This window comes from Phyllopteryx taeniolatus, chromosome 1 (assembly GCF_024500385.1).
Source record: "Phyllopteryx taeniolatus isolate TA_2022b chromosome 1, UOR_Ptae_1.2, whole genome shotgun sequence".
In the NCBI taxonomy this organism is placed as follows: domain Eukaryota; kingdom Metazoa; phylum Chordata; class Actinopteri; order Syngnathiformes; family Syngnathidae; genus Phyllopteryx; species Phyllopteryx taeniolatus.
Window position 1 is genome coordinate 39,297,334 of NC_084502.1, and position 24,682 is coordinate 39,322,015.

The 24,682-nt window shown below is 42.0% G+C and overlaps 1 protein-coding gene across 3 annotated transcripts in view; it reads right to left on the minus strand.

Annotated features, from left to right (window-relative positions):
• LOC133487774 (cadherin-4-like) overlaps positions 1–24,682 on the minus strand; it is a 342,915-nt gene that overhangs the window by 58,719 nt on the left and 259,514 nt on the right. For all 3 annotated transcript variants that reach the window (XM_061794893.1, XM_061794884.1, XM_061794902.1), the window contains 3 exons: positions 16,828–16,983; positions 12,897–13,041; positions 5,488–5,660 (listed from right to left, as the gene is read on the minus strand). In XM_061794893.1, coding sequence (XP_061650877.1) covers positions 5,488–5,660; positions 12,897–13,041; positions 16,828–16,983 — 474 coding nt within the window. The remainder of the gene's footprint in view (positions 1–5,487; positions 5,661–12,896; positions 13,042–16,827; positions 16,984–24,682) is intronic.

Genomic DNA, 24,682 nt, shown 5'->3' on the forward strand with positions numbered 1-24,682 from the left:
GGTAATCAGTGATCACTTGGTGGCCCACAGTCCTCTAATATAAATTATAGTACAATTAAGGTGGAAACTGTTTGGGAATCAGGTTTGAACCGCAAAGTTAACTCACAAGAGAAACACATCAACTGAATGAACATACTTGTACTTCTTTGGACTTCAGAATAGTGTTGTCTGTATGTGTGTGTGTGTGTGTGTGTGTGTGCTTGTACTTGATTCATGGGACGATTCTGGAGGAAGTCAATAGCTTCAAGTACCTCAGATCTATCATCACGGCGACAGGACAAGCTGCAGAAGACCTCGTCAAGAGCATCAACCTTACATTTTCCACATTTAGTTGCCTTCCACGAGGACTGTGTTCATACCAAAAAATATTGCTTTCGCAAAGCCGTAAATCCATCAAGCTTTACTACTTTACGTAAGTAAGGGGGCACAATAACTGGCGCATCTCACCGGGCCCGAGTGACTGCACATTGTCGTGGAGCAGGCTAAAGATCAGCGCGCGTGGGAAGCCACCTTTCAGGACGTCATTAACGTGGTCGAAGATGCCTGACCAGGGTGAATGTATTAGTGTATGCGTGTGTGTGCGCACGTGCGTGTTCATGTGTGTATCAGGGTAGGCGCTTAATACCACATAAGTACCGACAAGCTGTATCCACAGTGCAGCTATACAGAGCATTAATAATACCCAAATAATACCCGCTCCCATCCTGGTGGACACATCTTGCTTTCGTGTCTTCAATGTCTACAATTAACCCCAAATTTACATTTGACTTCATCCAAACCCTCCCATACGCAGTCGTTCATTTCGTCTTCTTTTTCATCATCGACCCTAGTGTGTTGTTTATCGAGTTTAGAGTTTTTGTTTGGCAGACAGGGGGCAAGGGCATTCTTTCTCCAGTATTTCCACTCTATCTGTACCCCACATGCACGAGACACAGAAACGTGAGTGGCCGTCTGCAACATGATGTGTCGTTAATAGGTCTGTCAGTGATGACAGGTAGGGAGGAGGATGTGTCTTGCAGCTAAGTCACCGCCACGTCCAAGATATCAAAATAAACACATTTGGGTCTTGTCACAACTTTTATAGCTCCACAAGCAAGGTGACTGGAGAAGAACAGTATTCATATTAGAAAGATGTGTGGGTTTGTGTGTGTGTGTGTGTAACAAATAGCTGTAAAAACAGTGGATTAACACACTATTTTACACTATGTTATAAGAATTGTAAAATACTGTTAAATAGTCATCCCTTGCAGGTAAAGTAACAGTTAATCGGTCATTTAACAATAACAGTAAATAACTATAATTTAACTGCATAAAAAAGCATTTTGTATGTAATAGCTCTAAATTTAACAACAGTATTTTACAGTATTTTTCCTCAGAACTGTGAGGCTGACGCTCTAACCAGTCGGCCACCGTGCCGCCCAGTATAAAACAGTATAATAATTAATATTTTCTTTTGTGTAACAAGATAAGGCAATTGAGAACATTTTCTCATTTAACAATGTCGACCTGGAGGCAATTTAGGGTTCAGTCTTAACAAGGACACTTCAACAGCAGACATCTTCTTCTTTTCCTTTCGGCTTGTCCCGTTAGGGGTCGCCACAGCGCGTCATCCTTTTCCATGAGAGTCTTCTTTGACTTCGACTTCGACCCACAGTAGCTGAATTTCCAACAGCGCCCTGCAGGTTGACGGCGCCGGTGGCGGACGTTGTTAACCCGGGCCACGACCGATCCGGTATGGAATTCTTTGGATGAACGCTCATATTTGTTTGGCAAGGTTTTAAGCCGGATGCCCTTCCTGACGCAACCCTCTGCATTTAACCGGGCTTGGGACCGGCCTACAGTTTGCACTGACTTGTGCCCCCCATAGGACTTCAACAGCAGACATCGAAGCCGGTATACAAACCGCCGACTCTTTGGTCAGTGGATGCCACAGTCAACCTGTATTTTCTCTCAAGTGATGTAGGCACCATCCTCACTTCACAAGCCCAGACTCCAGCAGCATCTCACGGATGATGATTGAGGGCTTATGTTTACATTTTGGAGGCAGCATTTTGTAATTCATCAAACTTGTCATGCTACTCATTTTTGATTGAGAAGACATGACTATCTTTACTTTGTACAGCAAAACCTCCTCGTCATTCCAACCAGAAGAACTACAACGGGACTTTTCCATGTTAACTGGCTGTCATGGTTAACATGCCATTCAGTCTTGAATAAGAAGCCCAGAAACCCTGTTTGAATTTGTGGGATTGATAGGAATTTAAAGCAAAAACAGCAGCTTTTTTGGACAGCCAGCCGTGACCAAGTGGTTGTTACATTACAGTGACTATGTTGTGATCCAAAATATGGCACTATGCTGTTTAAAGCAAATAACAGTAAATGCACTGTAAAATGACTGAAAATAACTGGTGTCCCTGCTGCCAGTAATGTACAGTTTTTTTAATGGTCAAATTCTTTATTTTACAGAAAAGATTGTGTGGTGGCAGAGCCTGCCAGGGAAGAACCATTACATTTTGGGGTTGATCCAGGAACTTGCAACCTCAGATTTTTTACGATTTTGCCTCTACAGACCTCCTCAATGGATTTGAAATTAAACAATCAACATGATTGAAGTGTAGACTCTCAGTTTTAAGAGCTTTTAAAAATGGCATTCAGAAATCACAGGCATTTTATGAGGAATACACACATTTTTCGCACTCACAGTCACACCTACGGGCAATTTAGAGTTGTCAATTAACCTACCATGCATGTCTTTGGGATGTGGGAGGAAACCGGAGTATATATATATATATTTATATATCCATCCATCCATCCATTTTCTGAGCCGCTTCTCCTCACTAGGGTCGCGGGCGTGCTGGAGCCTATCCCAGCTGTCATCGGGCATGAGGCGGGGTACACCCTGAACTGGTTGCCAGCCAATCGCAGGGCACATAGGAACAAACAACCATTCGCACTCACAGTCATGCCTACGGGCAATTTAGAGTCTCCAATTCATGCATGTTTTTTGGGATGTGGGAGGAAACCGGAGTGCCCGGAGAAAACCCACGCAGGCACGGGGAGAACATGCAAACTCCACACAGGCGGGGACGGGGATTGAACCCCGCACCTCAGAACTGTGAGGCTGACGCTCTAACCAGTCGGCCACCGTGCCACATATATATATATATATATGTATGTGTGTATATATATATATATATATATATATATATATATATATATATATATATATATATATATATATATATATATATGTATATGTATATGTATATATATGTATATATATACATATACATATATATATATATATATATATATATATATATATATGGGGTGCTGTGTGTACATCAATGAGGAAAAAAAATAACTTAAATGATTTTAGCAAATGGCTACAATATAACAAAGATTGAAAAATTTAAGGGGGTCTGAATATTTTCCGTACCCACTGTGTGTGTATATATATATATATACAACCCCAATTCCGATGAAGTTGGGACGGGGGCCAATTATGTATTACTCGTGCACTCACTGTAGTTGTCTCGCTGTGCTGCACTATTTGCATATAGTGGCCACTCATGCCAGAGTAGCATCTGCTCCATTTGCACATTGATTGAGGAGTATCTGTAACATTTGCACAACCATTGTCCCAGATTATCGCACTACTCGTCACTTTAAACCGCATACACTCCTTGAAGTCTCAGTGCCCTTTGCACAATGGTCATTGCACCGGATAATATTGCGATATTAGCCATTCGAACTGCTCTAAGTGCTAGAGGACTCTGCATCTTTTTGCACAATTGTTGTTTGTTGTTGTTTTTTGTCAATGTCTTTATGTCTCCAAAGTGTTCTGTAAATTGACTGTCTGTTGTACTAGAGCGGCTCCAACTATCCATCCATCCATTTTCTGAGCCGCTTCTCCTCACTAGGGTCGCGGGCGTGCTGGAGCCTATCCCAGCTGTCATCGGGCAGGAGGCGGGGTACACCCTGAACTGGTTGCCAGCCAATCGCAGGGCACATAGAAACTAACAACCATTCACACTCACAGTCATGCCTACGGGCAATTTAGAGTCTCCAATTAATGCACGTTTTTTGGGATGTGGGAGGAAACCGGAGTGCCCGGAGAAAACCCACGCAGGCACGGGGAGAACATGCAAACTCCACACAGGCGGGGACGGGGATTGAACCCCGCACCTCAGAACTGTGAGGCTGACGCTCTAACCAGTCGGCCACCGTGCCGCCCGGCTCCAACTACCGGAGACAAATTCCTTGTGTGTTTTGGACATACTTGGCAAATAAAGATGATTCTGATTCTGATTCTGATAAATAAAAACAGAATACAATGATTTGCAAATCATGTTCGACCTATATTTAATTGAATATATATCTCTTCAAGGGTGAGCGGTGGTGGCAGCCCGCGGAGGGCCGGCTAGTAGGCCTTCCCAGTGGTGGCCGCCACCGGACAGGATGCAGGTTTGCAAAGTGGAGGTCCACTAGCTGCCAATGACAGCCTGCGGGTCAGTGTTTGCTGGGACGGAGGCTGCCACGAACAACAAGGCACCTCTCGCACAATCGATCGGACTAACCTCCAATCCTCCAGAGCTTCTGTCAGACCTACGGTTAAATCATTAGTGGTGTGACTGTTGAGGAGGCGTGTCTGAAGAATGTTGCTTTTCATTTCCCATTCCGCAGTCATATAGTGCCCGAACAGTCAAGTAGCTCTGCGTAGCTCTCGATGTCCAGCCGTCTGAGGTCAGACTTGAGCAACAGTTACAACGGGGCTCAAGTGTCCACTCCGCATCATATTATGAAACTCGGCATTGTCCTCTACAGAATTGGGTCACATGTCGACAGCAATAAAAGCAGCAACAGCCTCGTCAATTTATTTTGGCCTTTTTGAATCATTATGTTCAAATAAGTTGAATAAAGTTTGTAGGACGTGTGCTCCTTGCTTTTGTCTGGCACTTGTTTTGCATTGGGGTGATGCCGGTGTAAATGTGATGTTATGTTTGTTGTATTTACACACTTAGTGAAGCATTGTGTGAACATTTTGACATACCGTTGAACTTTAGTATACGACATGATAGCCATTTGGGACATACTTAACAATAAAACAAAATTAGTTCCAAGAGCCAGACTTGAAGGATGGTGGAAGATTTCAACATCAGGTAGGTCTATGGAACTAGCTATGTTGCAACGGCACATTAGCTTCTGTCTCAGCAGCTTGGGGTGGGTTCGGAAATTGACTCCAGCGCTGCTATGCTACATTTGGGGCCGCCCATGTCGAGAGTAAAGTTACGGCGTCAGGGGGAATTTCCGAAGGCACCCTTCCTTGGTCGGAATGAATGGGAAAGGAGCAACAAGGTGGAACTGCGCTCAACAAAAGGTGGACTAGCTTAGCATAGCTCCTCATTGTCAAAGGTTGATACAGTAAATATAACATTTCAACTGACTCAGCTTCTGAGTCAACGGTTTTTCTGGTAGAATACCTACCTCTCGATCGAGACCAGGTGCCACGGTCACAATATCTCCAGTCTCACTATTGATGGTGAACATGTTTGGGATGGGGCTGTGTGGCGTCTGGGACAATATTCGATAGCGCACCATTCCATTGGCCGTTGTGTTGTCATCAGCATCAAAGGCAGATAGGTGCATTACATAGGTTCCTGATGAAGAAACACATATTTGTCAATGTAAAACACAACATATGTTCTTTGGATAAAATACTGGAGATAATCATCTATCTATGCATTTTTGATATTGCTTGTCCTCATTAGGGACATGGGTGGGCTGGAGTCAATCCCAGCTGACTTTGGGCAAGAGGGAGGATATACTATGGACTGGTCGATATCCAATCGCAGGCCACATAGAGAAAAAAACACCCATTTCCGCTCACATTCACACCTATGGACATTTAAGAAGCTTCACTTCTCCTAACGTATGTTTTTGAAATGTAGAAGGAAACCTGAGTTTCAAGCACAGGGAGAACGTGAACGTGAATATTCCACACAAGAAAGCCGTAGCGGAGATTTGAACCCCGAACCTCAAAATGGTGTACAAACATCCATCCATCCATCCATTTTCTTTATCATCCATTATCTGAGCCACTTATCCTCATTAGGATCGCGGGCTGCCGGAGCCTATCCCAGCTATCTTCGGGCGGAAGGCGGGGTACACCCTGAACTCCTTGCGTGGGTTTTCTCCAAAATCCCAAAACATGCGTGGTAGGATAATGGAAGAATTGTGTCATAGGTGTAAATGTGAGTATAAATGGGTGTTTGTCTATATGAGCCTGATCATTGACTGGAAAACAGTCCACGTTGTGCACCGCCTTACGCCAAACGTCAGGTATGTGATACGGTCCAGCTGACCAATGACCATGAACAAGTTAAGCAGTAGACAATAAATTAATACAATTATCGTTGGATTTACTTCAATCCATTTTATAGCGCAGATCCTATTCAGGGTAAGATGAAGCCTATCTCCGCTGACTTCCAATATGAGTTTTTGCTTCTTTGCAGTTTTGACTTGACTTGAGTTGAGAATAGGAGTTATGGGAGTAATGCATGTCTAGCAGTTACAGTAAATGGATACTTTGCCGGAGAAACCTGCAATCTCGGGTCTAAATGACTACAGGCCTGTTGCCTTGACATCTGTGGTCATGAAGTCCTTTGAACGCCTCATGCTGGACCACCTCAAGAGCGTCACAGGCCCCCTGCTGGACCCCCTGCAGTTTGCCTACCGAGCAAACAGGTCTGCGGATGATGCAGTCAACATGGGACTGCACTTCATCTTAGAACACCTCAACAGTGCAGGGACCTACGCGAGGATCCTGTTCGTGGACTTCAACTAAGCGTTCAACACCATCATCCCTGAACTCCTTTCCTCCAAGCTTCTCCAGCTCAGCGTCCCACCTGCCATCTGCCAGTGGATTTACAGCTTCCTGACGGGCAGGACACAGCAGGTGAGACTGGGAGAGACCACCTTATCCACACGCAGCATCAGCACTGGGGCGCCCCAAGGTTGTGTCCTCTCTCCGCTGCTCTTCTATCTTTACACGAACGACTGCACCTCAACGCACCCGGCTGTCAAACTCCTGAAGTTTGCAGATGACACCACTGTCATCGGCCTCATCAAGGACGGTGACGAGTCTGCATATCGACAGGAAGTGGAGCGGCTGGAGCTGTGGTGTGGCCGACAGAACCTGGAGCTGAACACGCTCAAGACCGTCGAGATGATGGTGGACTTCAGGAGGCATCCTTTGCCAAAGCTGCCCCTCACGCTGTCCAGCTGCCTTGTGTCAACCGTCGAGACCTTCAAGTTCCTGGGAATTACAATCTCTCAGGACCTGAAGTGGGTGACCAACATCAACTCCGTCCTCAAAAAGGCCCAGCAGAGGATATACTTCCTGCGGCTTCTGAGAAAGCACGGCCTGCCACAGGAGCTGCTGAGGCAGTTCTACACAGGGGTCATCGAATCAGTCCTGTGTTTGTCCATCAAAGTCTGGTTTGGTGCTGCTACAAAAAAGGACAAACTGCAACGGACAATCAAAACTGCTGAAAGGATTGTTGGTACCCCCCTACCCACCCTTGAGGACTTCCACGCTGCCAGAACTAAGTCAAGAGCGTGCAAAATATTCTCGGACCCCCCACATCCCGGTCACCAGCTCTTCCAGCTCCTTCCCTCAGGTAGGCGCTACCAATCAATGCAAACTAGAACTAGCAGACATTCCAACAGCTTTTTCCCTCTTGCAATCAACTTCTTAAACACCTAACCTACAATTCCATTGCAACATGCTGGCAATTTTTTGTCTTTTTGTCTTGGGTTTGTTGTCACATTTCTGTCGGGCCAATTATATATTACTCGTGCACTCACTATAGTAGTCTCACCACGCTGCACTATTTGCATATCTGTTGTTGACCAATACTGGCCACTCATGCCAGAGTAGCAACTGCCCCATTTGCATACTGACTGAGGAGTATCTGCATCATTTGCACAATCAACATTGTCCCAGACTATCGTATTACTCTCTTGAAGTCTCGGGGCCCTTTGCACAATGGTCATTGCACTGGACTATTGCAATATTAGTCATTCGAACTGCTCTTAGTGCGAGAGGACTCTGCATCTTTTTCCGCAATTGTCCCCCCCAAAAAAAAGAATAAATAAATAAATAAATAATGTACCGGCATTTCCAGATAACTAGCAACCCTTTATTGCTCAGTGACTGTTTTTCTCAATGTCTTTATGTCTCAAAAGTGTTCTCTGTCAATTGACTGTCTGTTGTCGTACTAGAGCGGCTCCAGTTACCAGATACAAATTCCTTGTGTGTTTTTTGGACATACTTGGCAAATAAAGATTATTCTGATTCCGATTCTTATTCTGAGAAGTGTAATCAAACACATTATCTTAAGCGGTGATATGTGGACACTCACGTTTACAGCATCTGTATCTGGTTAAATAGGTAGCCTACAGTACGACAGACTATTTGGACAATGTGTTTTGCATCAAAACAGGAATGGGAAGATTACATTTTTTCAAAGTAGAGGTCTTTGCGATCATTGTAATCAAAGTAATAGGTCACAGGTGACAATATACTGCAGAGGACGAGCAAGTCCAGTCGGACATCTTAAAGCACCTGTAATTAAGGATGGGTAAAAATATTGATTCAGCAATGCATTGCAATTTTCTTCCTGCGATTCAATATTGATTCAGCCTCTATTCACCTCCTGGCCACTGTGAGGCGCGGCGTTGTATGGATGGAAGCCAAACACAAGGGCAACTCAAGCAAACAGCGGTTGCAGCAGCGTGAAGCGAGAGACTTATACTTTTAAGTCTGACGTTTGGGGTCATTTTGGATTCCCATGTAAATCCAGAACACAGAAATGGATAAAAGACACTCCAACCACAATACGTAATTCCAACGCGAAAACATGTCAGAGGTTGCCATCCCGGAACTGCACATGGTGTTAAGACAGCCGTGTTGGAGTCATTGAAGTCGACAGAAAGAGCGACTGAACCCTACGTATGTAACTATCACTTCTAATTTCATTTCTAACGAGTGCGAATTTGTGTCAAATGTTTTGTCGACTAAAGCCCCCTAGACAGAAGCTACACAAGGAGGAAGCAATGTAGTGAACTTGTTTGAAGACACAATAAAAGAATGGGGTTTGACGAATACATTACCGGTACTGGCTTGTCTCACAATGCTGAAAACATGCTATTTCCTTAGGTATTACTTAAATACCCTGCAAATAATAATCCATCCATTCTCCATACTGTTTATCCTCATGAGGGTCGCGGGGGTGCTGGAGCCTATCCGAGCTATCTTCGGGCGAGAGGTGGGGTACACCCTGAGCTGGTCAACAGCCAATCGCAGGGCACATGTAAACAAACAAACATTCACACTCACATGCACTTCTATGGACAATTTAGAGTCTTCAATCAACCTACCGTGCATGTTTTTTGGGATGTGGGGGGAAAGCGGAGTACCCAGAGAAAACCCAGGCAGGCACAGGGAGAACATGCAAACTCCACACAGGCGTGGCCAGGATTTGTACCCAGTCCTCAGAACTGTGAGGCAGACGTGCTAATCAGTTGCCACCCGCAAACAATAATATTAACCATAATAAGTGAAGACATATTAAGCATAAGTGCACGTTCCTTTTTTAACACAGAGCTTGTCCTCATGTTTAACTTTTGTACTCCATATGAACAAATAAGTTATTATTGTGCATTTTTATTCAAATTTCTAAGAGGAAATAAACAATTGAAGTTTAGATGCACTTTACCTTTTCAGTGTTTGTACACAACTGCCATATGTTTTACTTTTGTACTCCGTATATACAAATAAGTTATGTGCACATTTTAATTTTCAGATGTTTTATTGCTTAAAAAATGTGATGTGACATAACAAACATAATTTTACACCACGTCAAAAAAACAAAATAAAATAAAATAAAATATATATATACATATATATATATATATATATATATATATACACATATATACATATAATGCGCCACGATGTATAATACGCACCCCCAAGGTTAACCTCAAAATTATGGAAAACCCTTCTACTTATGTATAATGCATTTTTACAATGCATGATTTTGCTTCTACACATATGATCAAATCATGAAGTATTATCTGTATTTTTTTAGGTTTTTTTCAAAGAATTATTCTGAAGTTAAGCACTTTATTTGAACACGTAATACTTTTTTTTATTTACTTGCTCTTATTTTGAAATTCATAGCCCTACTTTTATTTAGTAAATGAGAAAACACAGTTGTGCTCATATGTTTGATTACCCACGCAGAATTGGTAAGAGGTGTACAATTCTTTAAAGAAAACATGAAGGGCCAGGTTAAACACATTTAACTTTATTTTAATGGGATTCAAATTAAACTGTCAGGCATTTTAGAAAAGCATTATCATTAATCAAAACATAACCATAAAGAAATTAATGATGGTTGTTGTTCAGTCCTCAGTCGTATTTAAAAAAAAATATATATATATATATTTCACAAATACTGCCAGGGTATGTAAACTTATGAGCACAACTGTACCTATATGCAGTCATATGTACCACTGTCATATTGGAATGAAAGTGAAGGCTACACCTTTCTCATAACCTCTAGGTGGTGGTGGCATATTGGAATGAAAGTGTACAGCTTTTTCATAACCTCTAGATGGCGGCATACATGTATAATCCGCACTTTTGAATTTTGACAAATTTGACTTTTGACAATATTTTTGGGAAGAAAATGCACATTATGCATGAGAAATTATGGTATTTCAAAACTGTCCAAATTTAATAATTACATGTGTATTTTTACTTCTTACTGAATCGATATTGAAACATTTAAATCAATATCAAATAAAATTGCAACCCTAAAGAATCAATATTGAATCGCATCACAACCTAAAGAATCAACACCAAATCGAATCATGAGGTTCTTAACAATGCCCAGTCCTAGCTGTAACTGTTTCTAGGTCAGTACAGTTAATATACCATGTATAAATGATATTAAATCTCATCTTAAATATTTTCTAATGAATGCACAGTTTTACCTAAACTTAGTCAAACCCGTTGAGTGAGAAAAAAAAAATCCCAGTTTATTTACCTTTCTCTACAACTACCACATACTGTAACTGTTGAGGATTACTCCCCATCACCCAATCTCCATCTCTCCCTCCTTCTTCCATACTCGGTTCTAATTGGCGGTGATAGTGATATAACAGTAGTGACGGCCCCTGTCCAAGGATAATTGCAATCACAGCTCCTATTTCAAACTTCATTACATTTCAAAGCAACAATTTGTAAATGACGGGGCAAGGGAGAGTGAGGGCCTCTCAGCAAGAAGTAAGAACTGAGTGAGGGAGTCGGAAAAAAAAACAGGACAGACCCCTGCTCAGTTTGAAGTGGAGGGACAATCAGTCCTTCACCCTATGCTTTTCTTGTGGAGATAAAGCGATAGAAAAGGAGATGAAGAATGTGTCACACATCGCCGAGGTAATTACATTAAGCCACACTCTTAAGGGGTTTAACGCAAGCCCTTTGTACGGGCTTCCTAAGCCGTGCCTGACAGGATTAAGTCCCTGTAATGACTCTTTAATTTGCAAACTAATTCAAGTCTGTAATTGGCCTTCCACTGAAACCATTGGAGCACAAAAAATTCAAAAACTCACTGTTTTATGATTATTGGTTAGCTGAATGGCACAAACGCCACATAGAACTATCAGCAGCACGGCGGGGATGAAACCATGAGAGAGAGAGGAAGAGAGCAGTAAAGCCTGGCTCCATAGCACAATGTCCATGCATCTATTTTTGTATACTACTTGTCCTCATTAGGGTCACGGGTGAGCTGGCGCCTTTCCAGCTGACTTTGAGGGAAAGGTGGGGTACATCCTGGACAGCCAATCACAGGGCACATACAGACCAACAACTTAAGAGTCTTCAGTGCATTCATGTTTTTGGAATGTGGGAGGAAGTCATACCATAATGCAATCAGGAAAAAACCCTCAAGCATGGGGAGAACTTGGAAAATCCACACAGAAAGGTCTAATCTGAGATTAAAACCCAGGACCACTGACTGTGAGGCCGACATGATATCCACATTCACTACCATGCTGCTGAGTGCCCATATGTTAGTGATTAAACTATATCAATAATCATAAAAACACACCAATTGACTGCTGATAATGGAAAGAGGAGAAAACTGAAATCCCCAAAAGAGAGAGCAGTTTTTGTTTGGCTGTTAACTAAAAATGTGCTGGGTTACAGAAACCCACAATCATTTCACGAGGAAATATCAGATTCTGTATTTACAGAGGCAGTACAGTGGATGACTGGTTAGCACATCTGCCTCACATTTCAAATCCCAGCCCCGCCTGTCTGGAGTTTGCCTGTTCTCCCTGTGCCTGCGTGGGGTTTCTCTGGGTACTCTGGTTTTCTCCCACATCCCAAAAACATGCATGGTAGGTTAATTGAAGACTCTAAGTTGCCTATAGGTGTGAATGTGAGTGCGAATGGTTGTTTGTTTATATGTGCCCTGCGATTGGTTGGCGACCAGTTCAGGGTGTACCCCGCCTCTCACCCGAAGATAGCTGGGATAGGCTCCAGCACGCCTGCGACCCTAGTGAGGATAAGCGGTACAGAAAATGGATGGATGACAATCTGAAATTTTGGTACAGATTTTAGCAAGAATCATGGAACTTGACACGATTTGGACCCGCCAGATAAAATTATGTCGCGGGCCGGATCTGGCCCCCAGGCCTTGAGTTTGAGATCTGTGTTTTAAAGAAACTGAGAAATCATCTGCATCAAACATTCTTCAGTATGGATATTTTACTGATTCTCCTAGAGTCACCATTTAACCTGTTTGATGCCATACTGGTACCTGGTTTTGAACCTTCATCCACGGAACCATTGTAGACTTGGTTCTTGAACTCCGGTCTGTTGTCGTTCATGTCGATAACAAAGATATACAGATCAATGGGGTTCTCCACTTTGTTTCCGTTCATGTCCACAGCATGTGCTCGGAGCTAGAAGACAAAGGTTGGATCATGACCCATGATTGTTGGTGCAGGAGCTGTTTGTGCCAGTTTTACAGGTTTGAGTTGATGAGTTACAGTATGTGTACTGTACAATGAACAAAGGTTGCCTGTGTGTGTCATGGAATGCTGTCCAACACGATCCAGACATGTATGGAATTGAATAATATTACTCAAATGAACAACACTTTTATCATGTAGTGCGTATAACTATTATGTATGATATATATATATATATATATATATATAACGTCAGTGGATTCCTGAAAATAAAACAATACAGTGTGTTTGAGCAGTAATCTTTTTTGTTAGTTGTCCTTAGTAGTAGTTTGTTGACTGACAGAATATGGCAGATGTACTTGCTAACATTGATGGAATACTGTATTACTGTTTTTTGGTAAATGCAGTATAAAATAGTACAAATTAAATGCAAGTTTCAAAAACTAAAATACATCATCGTTATTTGACTTAGTTCTCTAACAGATGAACCTATACAGTATTTTCTTCCAATTTATCCTGTCCCACTTGCAATAGGTTTTTAGCTGAGCAGAAAATAAAAGAAGAACACATCGTGTCTTACACTGTGGAGAGTGCATTGACATTCTAATGCTAGCTTTCTAATGGTAGTTAGGTTATTTCAGGCAAATATTTGTGGTTGTGTAAGTAACAAAGCACATTACACAAAACGTTCGTAAAGAGATAAGAAAAAGATGTATTACAAACATTGAGCATAGTTTTTCCAATTCATGACCCTGCACTTGGACTTCTATTATTTCTTACACACAAAAGACATTTTATGGTTTGACTAATGCTGCGACGGGCTCAACACCCTAACAAAAGTTAGCGACTGTATATACTGTATTATTAGAATTTGTTCATTTATTGTGAGTTAATGTTAGGACAAAAAAAATAAACATTCAACACTTAAAAAGTGACAAAAAAAAAAGTTAATGACAATGTGAGGTCACAGGAAACATTGTGGATCGTTGCTTTGCTGGGATATATATGATAATGTGTTGTCTACTGACTTTATATCTAAGTCGTTATCTCAGTAGAAAGTATAACAAGAGACACTTTCTTCTATTGGAAGCTGTGTCCGTCTCACAGGGCAACTGTAAGTCTGAGTCAGGATCACACTTAAGGACTAACAGCGCTCTTCCTGCTTGCATCTCGGAATAACAAACACAGTTGGCTCATCACAAATTCCCCTCAGCTGTGCTCGGATCAAAGGAATTGGATTTTGCCAGTAATCAAAACATGATATGCTTTTTTGACAGTTTCGCTTTCTATGAAGTAGAGTCAAAAAGATGAATGTTGAGGATAACAATATGAGAAGATAACTGAATAATCAGGGGAACATTGGGATTGGAGGATTTTTGCCCTCCTCCTTGCGATAGGTGAAGGTCTACTTATTGGACTGAAGACCCTTTGGTTCTTTCTAAAGCTAGTCTTACTCACTTCACCTTTCCTGTTCGTTGTTCCAAGCATGACTTATTCAGTGATATTTATGTCTGCTGGAAACAATGTTGAATTTATATCATATGATGGGATTTTTTTCTTTTTCTTCTATACTGCCGAACAAAACAGTGGCTTATCTATTCTTTAAAAATGCCAGAAATCAGTACTGAGCAAGCAGCCAGTGCAGCGTGTGAGGGCCCTCCCTACTTGAATAAAGGTATATTTATCAAAATGGAGGTAAAAGTAGGGGAATGACAGCTACAACAGTGGTGAAGGCTTGGGGGAGAAGGGCTAAATCGGTGAAATCACATTTAATTGCTCTGTCATGTATGGAGAATTGAGGTACTCTTTCATCTGAGCTTGGCTGATGGGGAATACGCTTTTTGGCTACTACGAGGACATGAGAGTCAGATAAGTGAAATCGCCTGCAGGCTCATTGTAGCAGGATATAGAATAAGCAGCATCCTTTGCAGGGTTCTTTTACTATGAGAGGTGACGATCCTCTCCACTAGAGCCGATCCTCTCTTCACCACTTGCTTCTGTTCTTCACCTTCACTGAAATTGCGTCTCCAGGTCTCCTCAAGGTTAATTTAACTTTACTTTCTTCACTACATTGTCTGATCTGTCCTGCACCCAATATCCGTGCACGGCCATCCCATCTAGGCAGCTGAGACCCAGGTCCTTTATCTCTGCCCACCCTCCTCCTACCATCCATCCCACATGTGTGCGCACTCTTAATTCAATAGCAGTGGGAGTTGGAGATTACAGCCATGTTTAAAGAAGGAAAAATTTAATTCTTGATTAACATTATAGTTAATATTGTGAAACACATGAGGAGAAGAAGGAGATAGGCCAGTGGTCTGTATTTGAAGATGACATTGTGACAGCGATAACTACAAAATCTTTGAGGGTTTTCTTAAAACTTTATCTTATTCCATTCTTTTAAAATGATTTTAAATAAATACACATGAAAATCGCTTTGTTGTATTTAAAGTGGAATTTAGTTTATCAAATTTAATTAAACTAATCTGTCAGTTTAGTGTTTGATCATGTTTAAGATGTGTAATTTTGTTTCCTGTAGATCTTACAGCAACTAGTGTAAGACATCAACACAAGACAAGAGAAATACACACAGACGTTTATAGTGTTTTACCATGCAATCAGATTTTCACAACCATTTTCCCAACTACCAACAGCGAGTTGAACTAAGCAGCTGTTTGTGAATCTGCCTCAGCAAATTTACTTAACTTATTGATTAGAACTTCTTTTGGGAATAAGGCTGCTTATCTCTAATTAAATAGGTCAGGGCTGCTTGGTTAACGAGTCTATAATTTAGATTCTATTTACATATATGGTTTAAATATATGGTTAGTGACACACAGACACAGATACAAGTACAAGGGTGAGCAAGATGGACATAGATAGAAATACAGTATATATGAATAACGATATGAGCTTGAGTAGAAGGTAAGAATGTTAATTTTCAGACCAGGCACATGCAGTAAAAAGGCAGCTGTGGTCAACATTGGACTTTTACTGATTACTCTTCTATGACAGCACATGTAGCTGGGATCATATCTTGACATATATTTACATATTATATTTCTATATTTTGTCAGATTGTCATCATGCATATTACTGTGATGCAATTTTGTGTAAGGGTATCAAAGGCTATGCTCACACTACAGGTCAATTCTGACTTTTTTGCCCAATGTGACATGTATCTGATATGTTCATGTCAATGTGAACAGTACAATAAAAAACATTTTCATATCCGACCCAGACCTCTTTCATATGTGGATATAAATTTGATATGTATCCAACGCAGGTGCGGTATGAATGCTCACAGGGTGGGCATCCAACGCATATGTCGTCAAAAGGCGACAAACGTCACAGTTGTTCGACAAAACAGACACGCCACTAAACGGCAATGGCGTACGAAGGAGCAGAAAACAGACAGTGGCGAAAAGTCGATGCTTTAGAACTGATAAATATAAGAAAATAGTGGCTCCGGTTGCACAAAATCCTTGAAATTGCCACAAATGTGTCATGAAGGGACCTACATGAGGGGCCAAAATTACTGTCGTCAACGCGGTATCTCGTGGTTGTGCGAATGCGCAATGTGATGTCCTGTTTTGTCACGGATGCGTTCCATCCACAGTAGATTTGTTTTTGTAATGTGAACAACGACTTATAAATATTGGATTTTACCAAAAAATCCAAATTGGGCATCATGCCCTGCACTGTGAACGTAGCCATAGGTTCAAATGTTCAAGTGTGTGTGTGTGCGTGTATGTGTGTGTGTTCAAGTTGACTCACATGGTAGGACGACCGATGTTCTCGATCCAGAGGTTTGGTGACAAACATTTTTCCAAGCACAGGGTCAATGTTGAATACCTCATTAGGTGGCTGATCTGCTCCCACCCCGGTGATGCTGTATCGGATGGAAATGTCCTGATCCTGGTCTGAGCGAATCTGTGGAACCACAAGCAAACAGAATAGTAGACAATTAATAACATTTATAGAGAAAATAACGATACAACCAGTTACCACTTTTTTGGGTGCTGTATGCGAAATATTAGGAGATATTTATTATTCAATGACAAGCTTGTGATTTACTGCCTCTAAGTTGAATAATTCTGGCCTTGCACTGTGATCTTGGCAACCTGATATTGCATATTATTCACAGGAAGCGCACGCAGAAAAAGGACACAGAGGGCACGGACTGTTATGTTGCCGTGCACACACATTTATCACCAACTGGCATTTCAAGTTATCGCAGGCTCAAGGACTCCATTAGTGGTGCCGCAGGGAGCATTCTGTTTGCAGTGCCTCAAAATTTAAATAAAGAAAAGAAATGAATTCATTACTTTGAGGACAAAGAGAAGAAATCAACATATATTTACTGTTTACTTTCATTGTCGAAGACTATCTGGTACCATGCTGGGAATGTAAACAGGTTGTGAGAAAAAAAAACATAATTAATCAAGGAAATGAAAAACAGATGAAAAGCAAGAAATAGTTGTATAATGAGAGAAGCGGCAAGCATACTCATACATACTAAACTAATGTTGAAAAAAAAAGCTGCAGTAAATGTTAACTCATATAGCCTTACTATGGTACTCATGGACATTCTTTAAATACTGTGAGAGATTGGAGGCAGGATGTGGTTTAAGTAATAAATAATGATCCATTTTGGTTGAGTCATTCCTACCAGATAGGTACTGTAGCTAATAATTACACTGAGTGCTGGGTCAGGCCAGGCCTGTAAATAGAGCATAAGGGCTGAGTAATTGGAACCTAGTTAGAGGGCTTTTCAATGGAACACCCAAATAGAGTCTAAACCACCAACACATCCCATCTTTGTCCATTAACTATTCTGAACATGACAGCCACCGAACATTAGCCAATATGGCTCAATCATACACTTTGCCCTGTATGTGGGCATATTCTGTCAGCACACACAAACAACCTGTTAGTTCTCATGGTGGCATGCCATTAATAAAATGTATTCTCTGTAGCCGACCACACGAACCATTTCTTCCCAACTGCATGCCTAACATTGACTCAAGCACTACCTTGACCTAATGCCACCATTTAAACCAAACTTAACCCAAACATCTTATTTTCCTTTCGGCTTGTTCCTTTAAGCGTCGTCACAGCGTGTCATCCTTTTCCATGTAAGCCTATCTCCTGCAACCTCCTCTCGAACACCAACTGCCCTCATGTCTTCCCTCACGACATCCATCAACCTTCTCTTTGGTCTTCCTCTAGCTCTCTTGCCTGGCAGTTCTATCCTCATCATCCTTCTACCAATATACTCACTCTCTCTCATCTGGCCAAACCATCGAAGTTTGCTCTCTTTAACTTTGTCTCCAAAACATCGAACCTTGGCTGTCCCTCTGATGAGCTCATTTCTAATTTTATCCGACCTGGTCACTCCGAGAGCGAACCTCAACATCTTCATTTCCGCCACCTCCAGCTCTGCTTCCTGTTGTCTCTTCCGTGCCACTGTCTCTAATCCGTACATCATGGCTGGCCTCACCACTGTTTTATAAACTCTGCCCTTCATCCGAGCAGAGACTCTTCTGTCACATAACACAAATGACACCTTCCTCCACCCGTTCCAACCAGCTTGGACCCGTTTCTTCACTTCCTGACCACACTCACCATTGCTCTGGACGGTTGACCCCAAGTATTTAAAGTCCTCTACCCTCACTATCTTCTTCTCCCTGTAGCCTCACTCTTCCCCCACCACCCCTCTCATTCATGCACATATATTCTGTCTTACTTCAGCTAATCTTCATTCCTCTGCTTTCCAGTGATTGCCTCCATCTTTCTAACTGTTCCTCCACCTGCTCCCTGCTATCACTGCAGATCACAATGTCATCTGCAAACATCATGGTCCACGGGGATTCCAGTCTAACCTCATCTGTCAGCCTATCCATCACCACTGCAAACAGGAAGGGGCTCAGGGCTGATCCCTTATGTCCCACCTCCACCTTAAATTCGTCTGTCACACCTACAGCATACCTCACCACTGTTCTGGTGCCCTCGTACATGTCCTGTATTATTCTAACATACTTCTCTGCCACTCCAGACTTCTGCATGCAGTGCCACAGTTCCTCTCTGGGTACTCTGTCATAGGCTTTCTCTAGATCTACAAGGACACAATGTAGCTTCTTCTGACCTTCTCTGTACTTTTCCATCAACATCCTCAAGGCAAATAATGCATCTGTGGTACTCTTTCTAGGCATGAAACCATACTGTTGCTCGCAAATACTCACTTCTGTCCTGAGTCTAGCCTGCACTACTCTTTCCCATAACATCATTGTGTGGCTCATCAACTTTATTCCTCAATAGTTCTCACAGCACTGCACATCACCCTTGTTCTTAAAAATGGGCACCAGCACACTTTCCCTCCATTCCTCAGGCATCCTCTCATGCGCTAGAATTCTACTGAACAAGCTGGTCAAAAACCCCACAGCCACCTCTTCTTGATGCGTCCATACCTCCACAGGAATGTCATCAGGACCAACTGCCTTTCCATTTTTCATCCTCTTTAATGCCTTTCTAACTTCCTCTTTACTAATCATTGCCACTTCCTGGTCCACCACACTTGCCTCTTCTACTCTCCCTTCTCTCATTTTCCTCATTCATCAACTCCTCAATGTATTCTTTCCATCTATCTAGCACACTAGTGGCACCAGTCAACATATTTCCATCTCTACCCTTAATCACCCTAACCTGCTGCACATCCTTCCCATCTCTATCCCTTTGTCTGGCCTACTTGTATAGATCATTTCCTCCTTCTTTAGTGTCCAACCTGGCATACATGTCATCACGTCGCATCTCAATGTATTCCTTTCCCCTCTCCTTGGTTCTCTTAGTGTCCCACTTCTTAGCTAACCTTTTTCCTTGTATGATTTCCTATACTATGAGGTTCCACCACCAAGTCTCCTTCTCTCCTTTCCTGCCAGAAGATACACCAAGTACTCTCCTGTCTGCCTCTCTGATCACCTTGGCTGTAGTGGTCCAGTCTTCTGGAAGCTCCTCCTGTCCACCAAGGACCTCCTGGTCTCACCTCTTCCCGAAAACCTGCACAACACTCGTCCTGTCTGAGCTTCCACCACATGGTTCTCTGCTCTGCCTTTGTCGTCCTAATCTTCCTCCCCACCATCAGAGTCATCTTACACACCACCATTCTATGCTGTCTAGCCAGGCTCTCCCCTACCACTACCTTACAGTCGGTAACCTCCTTCAGATTACATCGTCGGCACAAGATGTAATCCACCTGCGTGCTTCTACCTCCGCTCTTGTAGGTCACCCTATGTTCCTGCCTCTTCTGGAAAAATTGTTCACTACAGCCATTTGCATCCTTTTTGCAAAGTCTACCACCATCTGTCCCTCCAAGTTCCTTTCCTGGATGCCGTACTTACCCATCACTTTTTCATCACCCATATTTCCTTCACCAACATGTCCATTACAATCTGCACCAATCACGACTCTCTCTCTGTCTGGGATGCTCAGAACTACTTCGTCTAGCTCCTTCCAGAATTTCTCTTTCACCTCTAGGTCACATCCTACCTGTGGGACATATGCACTAATCACATTATACATAAAACCCTCAATTTCAAGTTTCAACCTCATCACTCGATCTGATACTCTTTTCACCTCCAAGACATTCTGAGCCAACCCTTCTTTTAAATGTAATGTAAATACCATGTGTGAACATCACTACTGGGTGGACATGTTGACAGCATTTGTGAACAGGAAAATATATTAATCGTGATGCTGATATATTTGTAAATGTTAGTAACGGGTGTGAACATACGGTATCTAACCTGCAATGCATAATGAGTGTGGACAAGCTAACAGTATGTAAACATACTGACAGTAGTAAATACAAAGGTTATTACGAGGTGCGAACAAATAAATATTTGCTGTGGGCATATCTGTAGCAGTTATCATGTTTCTAACGTGTGAACTTGTTGATACAACTTGTGAACACTGAGGGCAAGTGTTAGCATAAAAATTCCCGTGTGAGAATGTAAGTGTAACATGTAAAGTACCGCATGGTGATACAGCATGCTAGTATAGAATATAGTATAGAATATCAAACAGAAACAGTCATATTCATTAAAATTTGGAGGATTGTTACACATAGACAAGTGCAGCGAGCTAAGTAGAAGACTGGTCACCTTTCTTCCAAATCGATAACTACTTTAGTGAAGAGGTTGAAGTTGACTTGTCTTTCATCATTTGAGGAAGCATTTTAGCCTGTCGTCTGAAACAGCAGGAATGGTGTGCTGCTGCCCAAAAGGAGCCAGAGCAACTAATAAGGCCATGGGAACGACGTACCATACGAGCCAGGTGTTATCCAGCCTCTACACACTTGCAAAAAAATACCTGTCACCATCACAGACACTGCCTATCACCTTCTCATCCTCAGCCTCGACAGGAACACGAGTTGTGTCTCTGATTAAATAAAGGTGAAGCATCGGTGCCAACCGGAAGAACACTATCAGGAGCTGTCACAACATCCTGGCGGTGCTAATGGTGCATGTATGTATGTATGGGCTGTTTTCTTCTGAGGAAATCTGCTTAACTATATAAGAATGACTGCCAGGCTTGGTAATGAACAAATAACAAGCTAGTGCTGTAGCAGTTGAACCCTGAAATGTGGACCTTCCTCAATCACTGTAGGTAGATTGATAGTGAGACAGACACTTAATTCATCCACAAGGGTAATTCACTTCATTGTAAACAAAGGGCATGCCAGAGTGCCAGCTCCAGCTACTTCGTGGGTCTCATTTGAAGATAAAAGCAATAATTACACTTCCATATGTTTATATGCTTCTGACTCAACCCCTGTTTCTCCTGCTCTTGCTTTGTCTCGACACTATTCTCCCCACTCTCCAATTCAACTCTTTGCTCTGGCTCAGCGATCCTCCGCCCATTTCGTCTGATATCTCCCCTATACTGTGCTGTCTCATCACTTTCACTTGCTTTGCTTCAGGTCTCTGTAAGGACAGACAGCATGCATGAAAAATGAAATTACTTCAGTCCGTTAGCCTTGACAGTGCCGAATAAATCCTTCACAGATAGAACGTGATAGCACTCATAAATTCCATTGGGGGTTTTCTTGTCCCTTTGATTTTACTCTTGTTTTGAAGCGGTCCTGTTTGGGGTTGGTAATACACATGCTCCTCGCAGTTATTTGAGGCTATTATATTTCACATTATTACATAGATGCTTAAAAGCATATGGTTAAACCAGTGATTCTCATCTGGTGGGTCACGGACCTATTTTGGGTGGCTCCCATGAAGCTAGTAAAAATTCGGATTGTATTCAGATACAGATTTTTTCGGTACAGTACCAGGGATCTCGTTTGATGTGCGTCCCGCATCTGAGATGCACAAAAATGAGCAGTACAATCAATAAAGTAAAGTACAATCAATCTGCATCTAAGGACGCAGAGCTATGGCTTTGTACTCCATCAAGGTGCTGGAAATCTAGCATATTATTATTATTTTTTGTTTGACAAGGCAGGACTCTAGAGTCCGACTAATTTAGTTGCATATGCGCCCTAACTTCTAAATGGTGGGGCAAAAAAAACAACAACAGAGGGTCCGTACAGGTGCCCAGTCATTTGAGGAAGAAAAAATAATTTCCGCTACTAGAAAGCACACACATGAAACTCATCGTGGTCTCTAAACCAATCAGAGATAGTGAAGGGGGGGGGGGACTCTGCGTCTGATTGGCCGTCTGCATGTCTGTGTGTGTGTGTGTGTGTGTGTGCATGCATTTGAAATGTGGGCGCTCGCGTACACAAAGCTAAATTTTCTGACAGTGAGCCGGTAGCTGCACAGTTACAGAAAGTTGAGGCATAAATGGAATTAGTTCCAAACCCTAACGCCACCGCGACAATATGGGAACATTTTGGATTCAAGCCAGATGAACGGGGCCATCCCGCGAACACCTACGAGCTGGTATGTCGAATTTGTTTCAAGTCGCACCAAAGACAACACAACTTAAAAACCTCAAAGTGAGAAAATCGACTCAAAACACAACCATCCCACCCAATTTCTTCAGATGGAAAACAAAACACGGCGGGACAGTTCCCGTTTCTCCTTCAGCTTGCAATTATGGAACCCTTTGCCCAACAATGCAAATACAAATGTGACAGCGTATATGGTGCACATATGCTCACATTATATACAGTATAGCGTACTCATTATTGTAAGAGATCCAGCCATTGAACATGTTGACAAAGCAGCGTGTAAAGAAAGGTTGCAGATTTTTAGTAGGACAAATCTTATATCAAAACAGGTTGCTTTGATCTACTTGTTGTGTTGTCATTAATGTTGGTACTCAAGATGAATGAATAATTGAATTCTATGGCATGTCCCAGGAAAACTCCACGCTCCAGCCAGCCTCAAACTTCAATGATGGTAGACCTCTGAAGGTGTGCAAACCAGGCGCTTAAAAAAAGATGTACACACGAATGAGAGACTATGGCCATATATAAAGACAATACATGATGTTTATATCATTGCACCTGTATGAACTTTGCAGGCAGACACCGCCTTACCCTCTGTGATGCGGTCCAATAAAAATCCCTGACCCATCATAGTTAAAAAAAATGGCAAATTTTATATACTAAGAAGGCTTTATTTTACTATAATTTCACAGTGGTTAATTGATTATATTATGTTATTTCTAGGACATAAGGAACAATCTCCACTGATTACTGATGTACCCTATAGAGCAGTGGTTGTCCTTTTTGTTTAGATGACCACTTGAAAATAAAATGCAGGCCAGCATTTGTTTGACAGTCCCACCAAATAATAGCAGATTTTCAATTCACATTGTTTACTCATTAACTTCTATTCTTAATGGCAAGATTGTTGCTGCATTTGCTGAAAACACACAAAAATCCAAATTCAACGTCCTTGCCATTACATTTCTACTTTAGTGCTTTAGTGAACACAACCATTAACAAATGGTGACTGCAGACAAGGACTTTAATTATCTTAGTGCTTTGCCTTATTCAGAACAATGCGTTTTTACATTTAAGGCAGCAACAAAAAAGAGAATAGAAATGATGTTTTCCGATTTATCGAGTCGGTTGGATAAGAGAGTGCGCTCAATGTGCCTTTGTGTCACCCAAATAATAGCTTGAGGTGATGCATGTGACTACATTAAAAGACCATCCTTCGCATTAGTCTGAATAACAGGGAGAAGCAGTCGATGACTTTTCCTGTTATTGCTGCATTTAATAGCGTAGGCTTATGGCAAATTAGAGGTGCTATTCTCCCTGGAGGTAACAATGCAATGACTCTCCTTTCTCCCAGGCACAGAAAAGGAAAATAAGTAATAATTTGTAGTGGCAGACAAAGAGTGGCTCCACCCTTTTGCTGTGTCTTTTCAGGGCTTGTGTGTGAGGGCTTTCTATTCTCTGTCTGTGCCACTTTTTCATTAGGGGATTGATTAAATTGTGAAATGGGGAATGTGATGGATATATGAATAACTTCCCAAGTTGCTCCCAGAGGCTTGCCCAAGGACAGAAGCAAGGACCCCCTGGTACTCAAGCTTCCTTCCCAGCAAACCCAATCTGGGTAATTAGAGTAAAGAGCGTCAGGGACTTCAAGGGTAGATGGAAGCTACTATC